Source organism: Amphiura filiformis, unplaced genomic scaffold, assembly GCF_039555335.1.
Source record: "Amphiura filiformis unplaced genomic scaffold, Afil_fr2py scaffold_26, whole genome shotgun sequence".
In the NCBI taxonomy this organism is placed as follows: domain Eukaryota; kingdom Metazoa; phylum Echinodermata; class Ophiuroidea; order Amphilepidida; family Amphiuridae; genus Amphiura; species Amphiura filiformis.
The window spans coordinates 90,396-102,584 of NW_027305490.1; the positions used below are offsets into that span (position 1 = coordinate 90,396).

The following is a 12,189-nucleotide window of genomic DNA, read 5'->3' on the forward strand; positions in this document are numbered from 1 at the left end:
TGCTTTAATGGTTCCAATTTACTGAAAAGAATGTTTTTCTTTGAATGATTCAGTTGAAAATTAAAAGCAGAGAGGACTTATGCAATGGAAGTGCAATGCTATTAGTAATTATTGATTGGGGTCATAGTTGAAAATAATGTGCGGCAAAATTGCCAGCTTTGAGTCCCGAGTTTTGTACTAATATCCATGTACACGGAAATGAAATACATAATTTTATATAATGTTCACCATCAAAGTTCTACCAATTATTTGAAACTTGCTCTAGAGTACAGTGTCGTTGAGTCATTTGGTCTCCTTATGCGGGATATATAGTTATTTAGTTGTTGGGAATTGCAATGTATTCACAGTAGGCGATATGAGGTCAATACAGACACTTTTCTTCACAAAACCGACGGGGTTTTAACCCATGCTAGCAGTCTATCAAACGCTATTTTATTTTCCCACCTTGTTTGGTATAGAGCTAACTCTGCTGTTTGTCAAAATCGATTTGATGATTGTTGGTTTTTTAAACTTCAACAAGACACTAACCATATCAGGCCACTGGGGCGTTTGGTGGCAGACGGTGGCAGTTCTGTGTAGGACCACATGGTTGAAGTGTTCACACGAAATGCCCTTAAACAGGAAACTGATATAAGCTGACGAGGTTAAGAGTAATTATTCTTGCGTCCTAGTGTTAGGATAAACAGCCCTTAAGAAGGGGGTCTGACTGCTACAGGCTCAGGTATTGTTCCTATTTAGGAATACATCAAGTATTTGTTATCAAAGTCTGGAAGTTAACGCAAGAAAGGGGAAAATATACCAAGGAGATATTTTCACTTCAAGCTACAAAATTTATTGTATAACTATAAATACGAGTTAACTTTCGTTTTTGAATCAGTTTTATTATTCAAGCACGCAAATGACATATCAAAATCTGTCAACTAGTGTTGCACCGCGCACCGTCAAGAAGATTTCAGCGACATTCGATTGGCAGTCATATAAATTAAAACGAAATGTCATAATAATTTGAATGCAATAAAATGCCATTCCATACTATAGTGATACAAATAGGACTGATTCAGAATGTTTGCCTTCGGCAGACTGGTACAAAAGTCAATTCGCAGATAATATTATACTTAAAATGGAAGATATAAACATTAACGTATACCGGAAACGCCAGCCAAAATAAAACACAAATTATAAAATGTCATTTTAGTTATTGTTACATACATTTAGCAATTAAACCAGTCAACACTTCAATCAAGATAACTATAGGAACAACGTGACATTTGACCGCTCAATAACTCCGTCTAAAACCTTCTCTGGTTTTACGGATCATGCCAATAGCATAACACGTCCAACCCTATGGCTCAGCTAGCTGAAGGACATCTTAAACAAATTAATTATATCATAGCTAAATAAGCCTTCGGTGTAAATTATACGAGAAATTCGACACTTTGTTTCCTGTTTAAAGGCTCATTGAAGGCAGATTAATCACTTTTTGATATGGTACAGTATTTATGTAGTTTGAATTTTCAATTAAGTGCAAAAAGTCACGTGGTATTAAAAAGCTATCAATAGTTTGTTGTTATTTTTTTTTAAATTTTGCTGTTCATTTTTGGTGCTGCTGTCTTTGTTTGTTGTTATTGTTTCTTGTGTTTTCTTTTTGCGGTGGTAGCTATTTGCACAATGATAATATCTGTACGATACGGGATTCATTATAGCATTAGCGGCGTTTAGATACTTCGTTACCATAATGCATTATGACACAGGTTTGTCGTTGCTATGATAACGTTTCTAGTCAAAAAAGCCTTTCCATGGCCTGGGTTTTCATTGAACATCTTAATGTGGTAAAGTTCCTACACACACCTCCTCCCCTACTTGTAAAGACTTACAAACAGGGCCTGCAACCGTGGACCTCTTGTTTTTACTGGAAAATATCCATACAACCGTGGATCCAAGGACCGAAATTGACTGCCCAACAGAGGACACCCCACTGCACTGGACACACCAGACTGTTGAAATACTAAAGAGTGTATCCCCTACATTAGAAAAGAACATTGCTTCAACGGCGAATTTACACGCTGCTGATTCCGACAACCGTGGACGTCCTCGTTTGGAGGTGTGTCCCCATTTAGGTGGTAAAAAGTCAGACCAAGGTCCAAGTTTGCAAACGCAAACATACTCTTACACCTCCAAACCCTATCTACTACATGTGCACGTACATACACGCAACATTATAATTTTAGCCAAAATTGAACATTGAAAACCTGCTACGCGAACCTGGGTTTCCAATAAGAATTACATAGTCTTTCATCAACTCTTTCAATTGGGGGTAACCATTATTATGCTCTTATAAGTCATATTTCGGTCAGCAATAAATAACAGTCCCACAATGGATCAAAAGATTTGGATAGGGCATGGTTAAGGGCAATTGATGTGATACACTTTACTGATCCCCAACGTAGCCTCAACCAGACATTAAACTTCAATCAAATCATGCAAATTATTTTGCTAACTTTACATAGTCCATATTTATTGCAAACCATGTGTGCCCGCCCCGCCCAATTCTCCAAGGCGCTTTCAATTTTACATCTCTATTAAAAAGTGATTGGGTGAGACAAGAGACTCAAATAGCCGTTAATTGGATTATGAACCAATCGGAAACAAGATTGGCCAATTAGCATGAGTAACGACATAGATGACAGGTAAACGGATGTGATTTGCCCGATACGCTCCCGTCCCTCTTGGGGCTCTGCTGTGATTACCTTGTTAAACCACTGAGTATGCAAGGCTACAGCGTCTGCTTGCTTGCTTATTGGCTAGTCCCAATTTACTACCAAGTTGTAACACATGACTCCTGCACCATCACAAACTTGTCACAGCGTAACAAATCCGCCAACATAGTCAGTACACCTTGAGCAAGTCTGAGCCACTTAGGGACGCACCATTAGATATTATCGGGGGGGGCTAGGGAGTTTGGGTCAGGCAAAATTTTTTTTTTTGCCGCCGAAGGCGGCAAAATTTTTTTTTTTTTTCACTGCCTTTGGAAGCAAAATTTTTTTTTTTGCCGCCTTCGGCGGCGAAGTTGTCTTTTTTCAATTTCAATGTATACCTTAATACAGAGCTGGGTAGGGGAAAATTTTTTTTTTTTTCATCAGTGAGGCAAAATTTTTTTTTTTACTCATCAGTGAGGCAAAATTTTTTTTTTACTCATCAGTGAGGCAAAACTTTTTTTTTCATTAAACTCCCTAGCCCCCCCGATGATATCTAATGGTGCGTCCCTTATATGATTCGCTCTTTTGATACAACGTACTGGAAGTCAGTGGGAGGATCAAACCTATGTACCAATGTAATTTAAGGAGTTGAAAAGGTGAACAAGTTCGTCATTTGCACTGTTTGCAGAACAGTGGACTTGAAGAAAGGAGTTTTACTTAACAAATCGATTTTGCCAGCTAGTCGGCCAAGATGTCTTTTAGCCATTCTATCAATGGTATTTTGATAACACCTCTGCCTCATCACCATCATCAGAGTTTGTCTGCAATTGCTGTACCACTTCGTCGACCACGAAGTCCATCAGGGTCTACCAGTAAACCTTTTACATCATTTTTTATCAGGGATATTTTGGGTTCTAAACTTGGTCATCCTACGAACGCAACACAAACTCACCATCATGAAGTTGTTAATAGAAGTGCACGAAGCGCAACTGGGTTTTCACCGTGGGCTCCGCGTCCAGCTCCAAGTGCTGTACGCAGTCCGCCACCACCAACCTCACCTCCGCCTCCTATCACCAATGTTACCAGGTCAACAGCTCTAGAGAAGCGTGCACATAAGACTGGATCCAAGCAACAAGGAGATTCTCCATTGTCAGCTTTAGAACAATTGGCTAATAAGACATTCACTGGGCTGGAAACTAGTATACTCCGAGCTGCCGAAGGTAAGATGCATTTTGAATACTTTATAAATAGGCGTACATTGAACTTTGCAAAAGGTATTCATGTAAACAATGTTTATTTTTCACCAATTTTCAAACTAGCCCGATCAAGAAGAACAAAAGATACCACTGAGAAAATAATCCGGGAAAATAATGCTTTAGTGCAACATAAATAACCTATGATTTGATGTAACCAACAATATCACCAACAACGAGCTATTAAAGTCGAATGCCAGGGCTCGTCTGATCTCTCACGATTTTAACCATCTACATCTTGATGCCTGATCTGTTGAAATCTTGATTAATGAGTAATGTCATGGATGTTCTTGGAACATTAGATGTAGTAATAGGCCAAAGATCAGTGGGCAGAAAGTATTTAGTTGTTCCACTTGGTCAATGAGCTCCAGTGATTCCATTTGGACAACATACCAGGTATACCATTAAATTATACCGTGAGGCCATTTTTATGCATGATAATTACTATATACATTTAACTAGAAGGGGGTGGTGGTGGGGGGAGGGGTGCTATGCTGCATGCTGGTAGGTTAAATTCCTCCAATGTTCGACGAGGAGAGGACGATGGTGCATGCAATTATCACCAATTTAAGAGAGTGTATGTTTTTGACCAAGTTAACCTCATACTTAACCATTAAAATGTATAGCTTTAAAAGTTGCATTTTTAGCTGTAAAATGGCAAATTTTCGCGCTCATTTTGTTTCAATGTCGGTTATCTTTAATCAATTTAACTTCAAAATAATTGGAATTATTCACGCATCACGCTCATACGTTCCAGGGCAAAAAGAGATTCAATGCAAAAGAAATGCATTATTATAAACACATCACACAGGCATAACTAATTGCCCCCTTCATAATACGAGATAATAAACTCAAAATCTATGTATCACATTTTAAAACTGAAATAGCAGAAAAGAAACCCAGTTTTTTGCTGCAAATTTTGCTGCCTCGTTTGTCGCTGCCTTATTATAGCCCAAATTTTGTTGCCATTGTGACTCTTTGAAGGACACAGGTGCAGGTTCCAAAGTTGCACCTATTGAAAATGTTCTTTTGTTGTATAGAGTGGGGTTCGGGCCCCGATCTTCACTGGTCATGTCAACGCGGGACATTCTTGACCAGCCATGTAATGGTACGCTGACTAGACAAGCATGAGTAGCTTTTGCAAGTCTAGTTGTGAATCTGCAATTTGTTTCATTCAAAAAACACTGTTTAGCTCAAAATCTGTAGCCATGTGACTTATTGAATTGACACAAGTTGCAGATTCACAACTTGCAAAAGCTACTCAGGCATGTCTAGTCAGCATACCATTACCATGATTACATGACTGGTCAACGCGGGACATCCTTGACCAGTCATGTAGTGGTATGCTGACTAGACATGCCTGAGTAGCTTTTGCAAGTTGTGAATCTGCAACTTGTTTCATTCTAAGAAGTCACATGGCTACAGATTTTGAGCTAAACAGGGTTTCATTTTGCTATTTCTGTTTCAGTTAAGATTTGAAATTTGATGCATATTATGTACAGAAATAAAGGGTAATTCAGTATCCTTTATACCCAAATAATATGTATGAACCAGCAAAAACATTTTACTGTCCTTTATATTTCATGTTCCATTTTTATTACAAACTAGTAAGTTTATTCAAAGTGCAAGTGACAGCGCGTATCACGGAAATACTGTACGCGTAACCAAGTGTAATGCTGTGCGTATAATGTGTTACGGGGGTTGACACATAATAAAAAAAAAATTGGATCGATTGAGCCCATATTTATTGGTCGAGCTATGAGTTTTAAAATATTGGACGAAGTCGAGTACAATATTTTAAAACTCATACTCTCAGCTGTTCCAATAAATATTGGCCGAAAAGCATCCAATTTTATCATTATTAATTATGTTTTGGATCCAATATTTTCACACACTTGGATTCATCAAAACATAATAATGCAGAATGGCTCTCATTTGATAAGTTTTAACAAAACAGAGAGCACGATTCTGAATAATAGGCTGTCTTGGTAAAAGAAAAGAATATGAGTTATTGTCTCGTAATAAAGGGATTAATTACTTTTTGTAATGTGTTTAATTTTGGATGGCCGAGGGCCAGGTTATGTAACGTCAAAATCAGAAATATTATGTACCTTAATCTATAGCATTTTCACCCCACTGACCAGTCAGACATCTTGTTGTTGTTTTTTTACTTGCAAACTTGTTGTAATAATTATTCTATATAGCGTACATTTATAATGTACATTGTATATCAGTTTACCATGTTTACATCAGGGATATATACTGGCTCATTCATTTTAAAAGTAAAAGAATTACAGACCACAATCTCGCAAAATTCGTGCACAACGGTTGCTTAATAAAATAACAACATCGAATGTAGACGAATTTTGAAAATTTCATTAATTGCTGCACAAATATGATTATGTATGCGTTAAAATCGGTACTTGTACCACAGTTACACAACTTACAGTAGGTATATAAACCCCACTTTACCCTCTGGTTGATATGTTATTATTTTGACCCTCTTGCACAGTTCACCGATAGAATGGCGTATAGGCCTACCCATCGCAGTCCGGGCAATCATGGTAATATTAGTTCCGCTCCGTTGTTAACCTCCTACATGCATGTTGTTAAATTCAATTTCCATTTTATTGTTGATTTGAGAGATTAAACTGTCTTATAAAATGCTCAATATGAAGTCTATAGCGGAAGAAAATTTCTTAGACTTTCCTTCTTACTTTCGCGGAAATGTTGCTAACACAACACAGGTACATGTATCTGCTACCGATCATGGCATGGATGACTCGAACATTGTACTTTATTAATGCTTTACGCGATGAACGGTAATGGCACTCGTCTGCATCTTACTTCCACAAATTGGGGCGCGGGTTAGCGTTACCGGTTAACATTGCTTTGCAACCGCACCACTGCACTGATGTCCCTGGTTCGAGCCCCAATCGTTCCCGTGCATTCCCAGTCCACGCTCGCTCTCGCAGGTTATTTTCTCCATGTTATCCGGTTTCCTCCTGCATCCCTTGGCTTTCTTCCCTGAATACAATTGATTTTCCTTGCCGAATTGAATCTGATAAATAAATATATTGGAAAATGGCGCAAGTGATTTGAGTAACCGTAAAGCACTAAAGCACCCAACCCAATACTATGTATCAATACTATCAGTCTATTGCAAAAGAGAAAACATGACAAAGAGCTCAAGTTTGGACCGTTCATATAAAGATACACAGTGTGTACATGGTGTATCTTTATCTGATCGGTCCAAACTTGAGCTCTTTTGTCATGATTTCTCTTTTGCAATAAACTGATAGTATAGTTTTGGGTTGGGTGCTTTAGCGCTTACTGCTTATCGGTTACTTAAATCGTAAGCCTGCTTCCTAAATTTGGCAGGTATGATGTAAGAGATATCAATACCAGCAAATGTTATTAAATGCTAAAGTAATTGGAACAAATGATTAACTGAAACTAAATTATGTAGATTATTACAAACAAATAAGCAAATCACAGTTTCTAGACTTAACAACATACCTAACGACTGCCATGATACCATGGACACAGACTTTATCAAAGTGATTGTTCTTCATCCGTGAAGTTCTCCGTCTGTTTATGTGCATGTTTTTGAAATTCGTGCATCTCCGAACGCAATATATTGCATGAATTAGCTTGAAATGATCAAACTTTTAAAATAAATGTATTGTATACAATATAAAGCCGCGTCCTTTCAAGTTGATCCAATGGTGTGTTTGGAAGTGAGGGAAGTTTTCAAAAACACCAACAATGGGAACAAATCTGGACAAATCATTAAAATTGAGAAATAAATGTAATTAAAATTAACTAAATTAAATTAGTAATTTTAATAAATCTATTTTGTCATAATGGTATGATAAATGGAACTTATATGCAAGTAACATATATTTTGTAACTCACGTTAACAGCCAACGCCTTGCATTTGTATTCTTTATTTTTTTAAATTAATTTCATATATCAAAATTGATCAGATCAACTCAGCCAAAGTCAGAATATTTTCATGTTTTTTGAATTTGGCATTACACAACTTACATAAGCACACAGCAAAATATTACATTACAATAATATATAGAACCAGTAATGTAGATCACATCCGCAGTAAACTAACACAAATTTGTTATTACGTTAACGGGTGTTATATTTTGGGTTTTGGTTTAAGAAAAAAGGTTTTAATAACACTAAATATCAGGTTATATAAAGGTTAAGAAAACGTTTGTGAACGTTTGTATGAAAACACACCACACCAATATTATTAAATGTTTTATAAATGTTATTGAAAAATATTTTTGCAAACATTTTTTGCCAAATATTTTGTCAACACTTTATTAACATTTATATGTTTAAATATTTGCAGTAGGTTATCAACAAATGTTTTTGAATGTTTCGAAAACATTTTATACCCTTTATATGCCCTTTATATAACCCGGCATTTAAACGTTTTCTGGTAACCTTTTTAACCTTTTGCGAATGATGTCCAAAACGTTTTGTGTTTGCTGGGATCGTGGCATCATTGATCATATAAAATTAACAGTAAGAGTGTTGTTATTTATTGTGGCAACTTTTTGCAAGGATAAATTAACATGTTGAAGAGTATCTAATAATAAGCAAGTGAAATGAGACCTTACTATAAAGCATAAGCAATTAATTGAACCATCAATTAAAATGATGAGAAAAATAAGATGAGAAAAATAAGACAAGTGTGAAGCCACCCAATGTTGACGGTGTGATGTCGTGTGAGGAGGCCATACTCCGTAACGTTGTTAGCGTCTCCTTATCTGATATTCTTTCAATATTTACATTTCAAATTGAGATGATATCATTTTCTCAAGAGTTGTGTTATTCTTGTTAGCCACATTTGGACCAAGATGAAATTGGAACAAATTGGACGGGAAGTGGCATCGCAGTCTGTCCCGTTTGCTCAGCTGTTCCGTAGTCAAGATCTTTCACGGAGATGTAATAGAACTGTAAACAGTATCCCCATTCCAACCTGGCTAAACAGCTAACTCTTTCACCGCCTCGGATTCATTGCAAGATTCGTTGACGTTGTCTTAAGTATCGTAATTAATAAACTAATATGAATGTGACATGTCTGACGTTATGAAACAGGTAATAATTGGTCTATATGACTTGTACTAGAACGTTATCCACCTTATGAGAAATTTAGAGGTATTATAATAATGAATGTTGAAACATTATGGTTGGGTGTTTAGTCGTTTGGCGTGGAAACCTTTAAAACGGCCTGCTGGCGTGACTTGACACTGACATGACACCTTTAATGATATTGATCAATAAAGTTATTGCAGCATGTTTTGGAAACTATTAAAAATTGGCGTTACCCCGAGGGTTGGCGGAGCAAGGCTTCACAGCAAAAGCGTCAGGCTTGACATGACATTTGGCGATGATGGAGTCGTGTAACGGAGTCGATTTTCACAAAGTAAACTTTTGGGAGTATCAGTATAAGATTGTGTAAACAGTTTCATCATCGAATCATTGAACACGGTGTTAGGTTCTTGTCCAGGTAGTCGTTTGATGGGTCTTCTTCAAATTGAAATGATTATGAGATGAAATGAAAGACAACGCAAACAATAGATATGAAGAGAATGATAGGGTTACAAGATACAAGAAGGAAAGAAAAAGATGGACAAAGAGAGAGAGAGAGAGAGAACGAGAGTATTCGCATAGAAAAAAGTCTTTACACAAAACATGAGCAAAAGATAGGCTATACAAATTATGTAAAAATTACTCAAACCTTTTGCAAAACCTATACAGTTTGTAGAGTTCTATTTTTACACGTGTTGTAATTTTACAGCCTATATGTGTAGAAAGGACATATAGAATACATGATGCAAAAATACACAGTTTGGATCACATAAAATTATCGAGGCGCAGTACGTGATTTAGAAATAGCTAATTTAGAAATAGCTTTTTAGGAAATTGAAATTTTGGCATTGGTAAAAATCCTAATGAATGAGATAAAAATGTGAATCTGTAATAGGCATATCTTTCACCGTATACATGGCACTGTATTTTACTATGCATTGCATACTTTTAAGGGGTACTACACCCATCGATAAATTTGTGTCTATTTTTGCATTTTTCTCAAAAACTAATAACACAGTGGTAACAAAAGTTATGTATATTATAGGGGCAAGGAATCCAATAACTACACTGGAATTTCAGAGACCCAAGACAAGCGGTTTGTTATTTACGATCAGAAATAAGGTACCGCTACATGTAGGATGTACCTCGTTTCCTATCATATATACTGAACCGCTTAGTAATTGGATTCCTTGCCCCAATAGTGTACATAACTTTTGTTACCAGTGTGTAATTATTTTTTGAGAAAAATGCAAAAATAGTCACAAATTTACTACATGGGTGTAGTACCCTCTTAAACAAAATAAATATGTATTACAACACAGGGTGAAGAGTATTATAAACAAATACTTTTACCCTTTGTATTTGTATTATATATTAATAAATGCGTATCACTTGTTGGGAGTGAAATTGTAAGAAATAATGCACGCGTACAGAGATGTTGATGCGTCTAATGTACGAGCCCCGAAGGGGGAAGTGCATTAGACGCATCAACATCTCAGTACAAGTGCATTATTTTGTACAATTTCCCGATGAACAAATGATACGCATCTATTAATAACATGTCTTATGTGTTATTAATAGAAATGTGTTATTATAGTAATAACACGTAAGACATCACCAGTTTCTATACATTGAAAACATGTTGTAAATTTGACTAATGCACGTGTAAAGACATTAATTCTAAAACCCTGTATATTCTTCTTTTTTCTTCTCTCTGCAGCCACAACATCAGGCAAACGTGATCCTCTGCATCTGTTTAACAGACAACCACCCCGCAAGAAACGCAAGTCTCGCACAGCCTTCACAAACCAGCAAATATTTGAACTTGAACGACGATTCCTCTATCAAAAATACCTGACACCTGCCGATCGTGATGAAATAGCGTCGACTTTGGGCCTTTCCAACGGTCAAGTGATCACCTGGTTTCAGAATCGCCGCGCTAAATTGAAGCGAGATATGGACGAGTTGAAAGCAGACGTCGTCGCTACTTCAGATCCAGATCATGTCCCCATTAAGTGTTTGAAAGTAACAGGACTTATTGAAGAATCAATTGATGAGAAGAGGAAAGACTCTGAAGGTAATGAAGAACCATCACAAACACTCACAACAACAGAAATGTTGGACAATCATCGAGTGCCTTTATCCTCGTTGCATAGTGGACATGTAGATATATCGTCAGAGTCCTCTGATCATAGTAACACCGATGTCAGCTCAATCATGTCAAGAAATAGCAGTGTTGAACATTCTGATGATACGGAAGCGATGGACTGTTCTACATCACCATGTAGCGATCATTCTGATGCGGAGAGTGATTAAAACAATGTAATTAAATAACAAATTCATGCATGAATAATCATTTATATATAAAGAAACAATTGTGCAAATGATATATAGAACAAAACATTTCTTGAGGTGGTTCATGAAGGGGGACATTTTACTTGTAAAACTGTAACCCTTTGCGATTTTGTTACACGTTTTCATACGGTGAGAAATTATAAGGAACAAAAAAAGTTTTAAGGGCTCGGATAGCGACGTTTTTCACGTTTTCTTTTGTGGGACCTGAGAGCACATCAGACACACTAAATTGCATTTCGAATACAAGGAATATCCTTCTGATATCAAATAATTTTAATTTTTTGAAATTTTGCGATATAATACAAATTTCATGGCCTATCTTTAGAAATTGACGTTTTTGACATTTAACAGTCCTCGAAGTAAATTGTATAAATCTAATGATTATTGATTATGTACTTAAAGTGTATGTACCTGGGATGAAAAGCCGACCATCAATTGAAAATTTTAACATTCCGTACATGGAAGATAGACATTGTTTTTGTGACACCTTTTGGGGAAATATATTCAGAATGCAATTTGGTGTGTCTGATGTGCTCTCAGGTCCGGCAAAAATACTGTCAAAGGTTTCTTAAAAAGGTGTGCCTCAAATTGATCATAAAATATATGAGATATTCAGTAATTCCTGACTTCCATTTTCGAAGAGGTTGCATATAGCATAAATAACAATTTGTTATCAAGGTGACAAAACACTTGTTCTACGGGGGTATATTTGTAAGTACGACCGTAACTTTCAACATTGGGTTTTTTGGCGCAAAATTATGTGAAAA

The 12,189-nt window shown here is 36.5% G+C and overlaps 1 protein-coding gene across 1 annotated transcript; it reads left to right on the top strand.

Annotated features, from left to right (window-relative positions):
• Positions 1-3,291: 3,291 nt before the first annotated feature.
• LOC140143757 (transcription factor LBX1b-like) lies at positions 3,292-11,434 on the top strand. The gene is made up of 2 exons (XM_072165571.1): positions 3,292-3,916; positions 10,788-11,434. The coding sequence occupies exons 1-2, from the start codon at positions 3,448-3,450 to the stop codon at positions 11,381-11,383; spliced, it is 1,065 nt and encodes a 354-aa protein (XP_072021672.1). The 5' UTR covers positions 3,292-3,447; the 3' UTR covers positions 11,384-11,434.
• Positions 11,435-12,189: the final 755 nt, after the last annotated feature.

Excerpts from the sequence above, each read along its gene's own strand:
- LOC140143757 (XM_072165571.1), top strand. The coding sequence starts at position 3,448 with ATGTCTTTTAGCCATTCTATCAATGGTATTTTGATAACACCTCTGCCT. Across the intron at positions 3,917-10,787 it reads TATACTCCGAGCTGCCGAAG|CCACAACATCAGGCAAACGT; the intron begins GTAAGATGCATT and ends TTCTCTCTGCAG.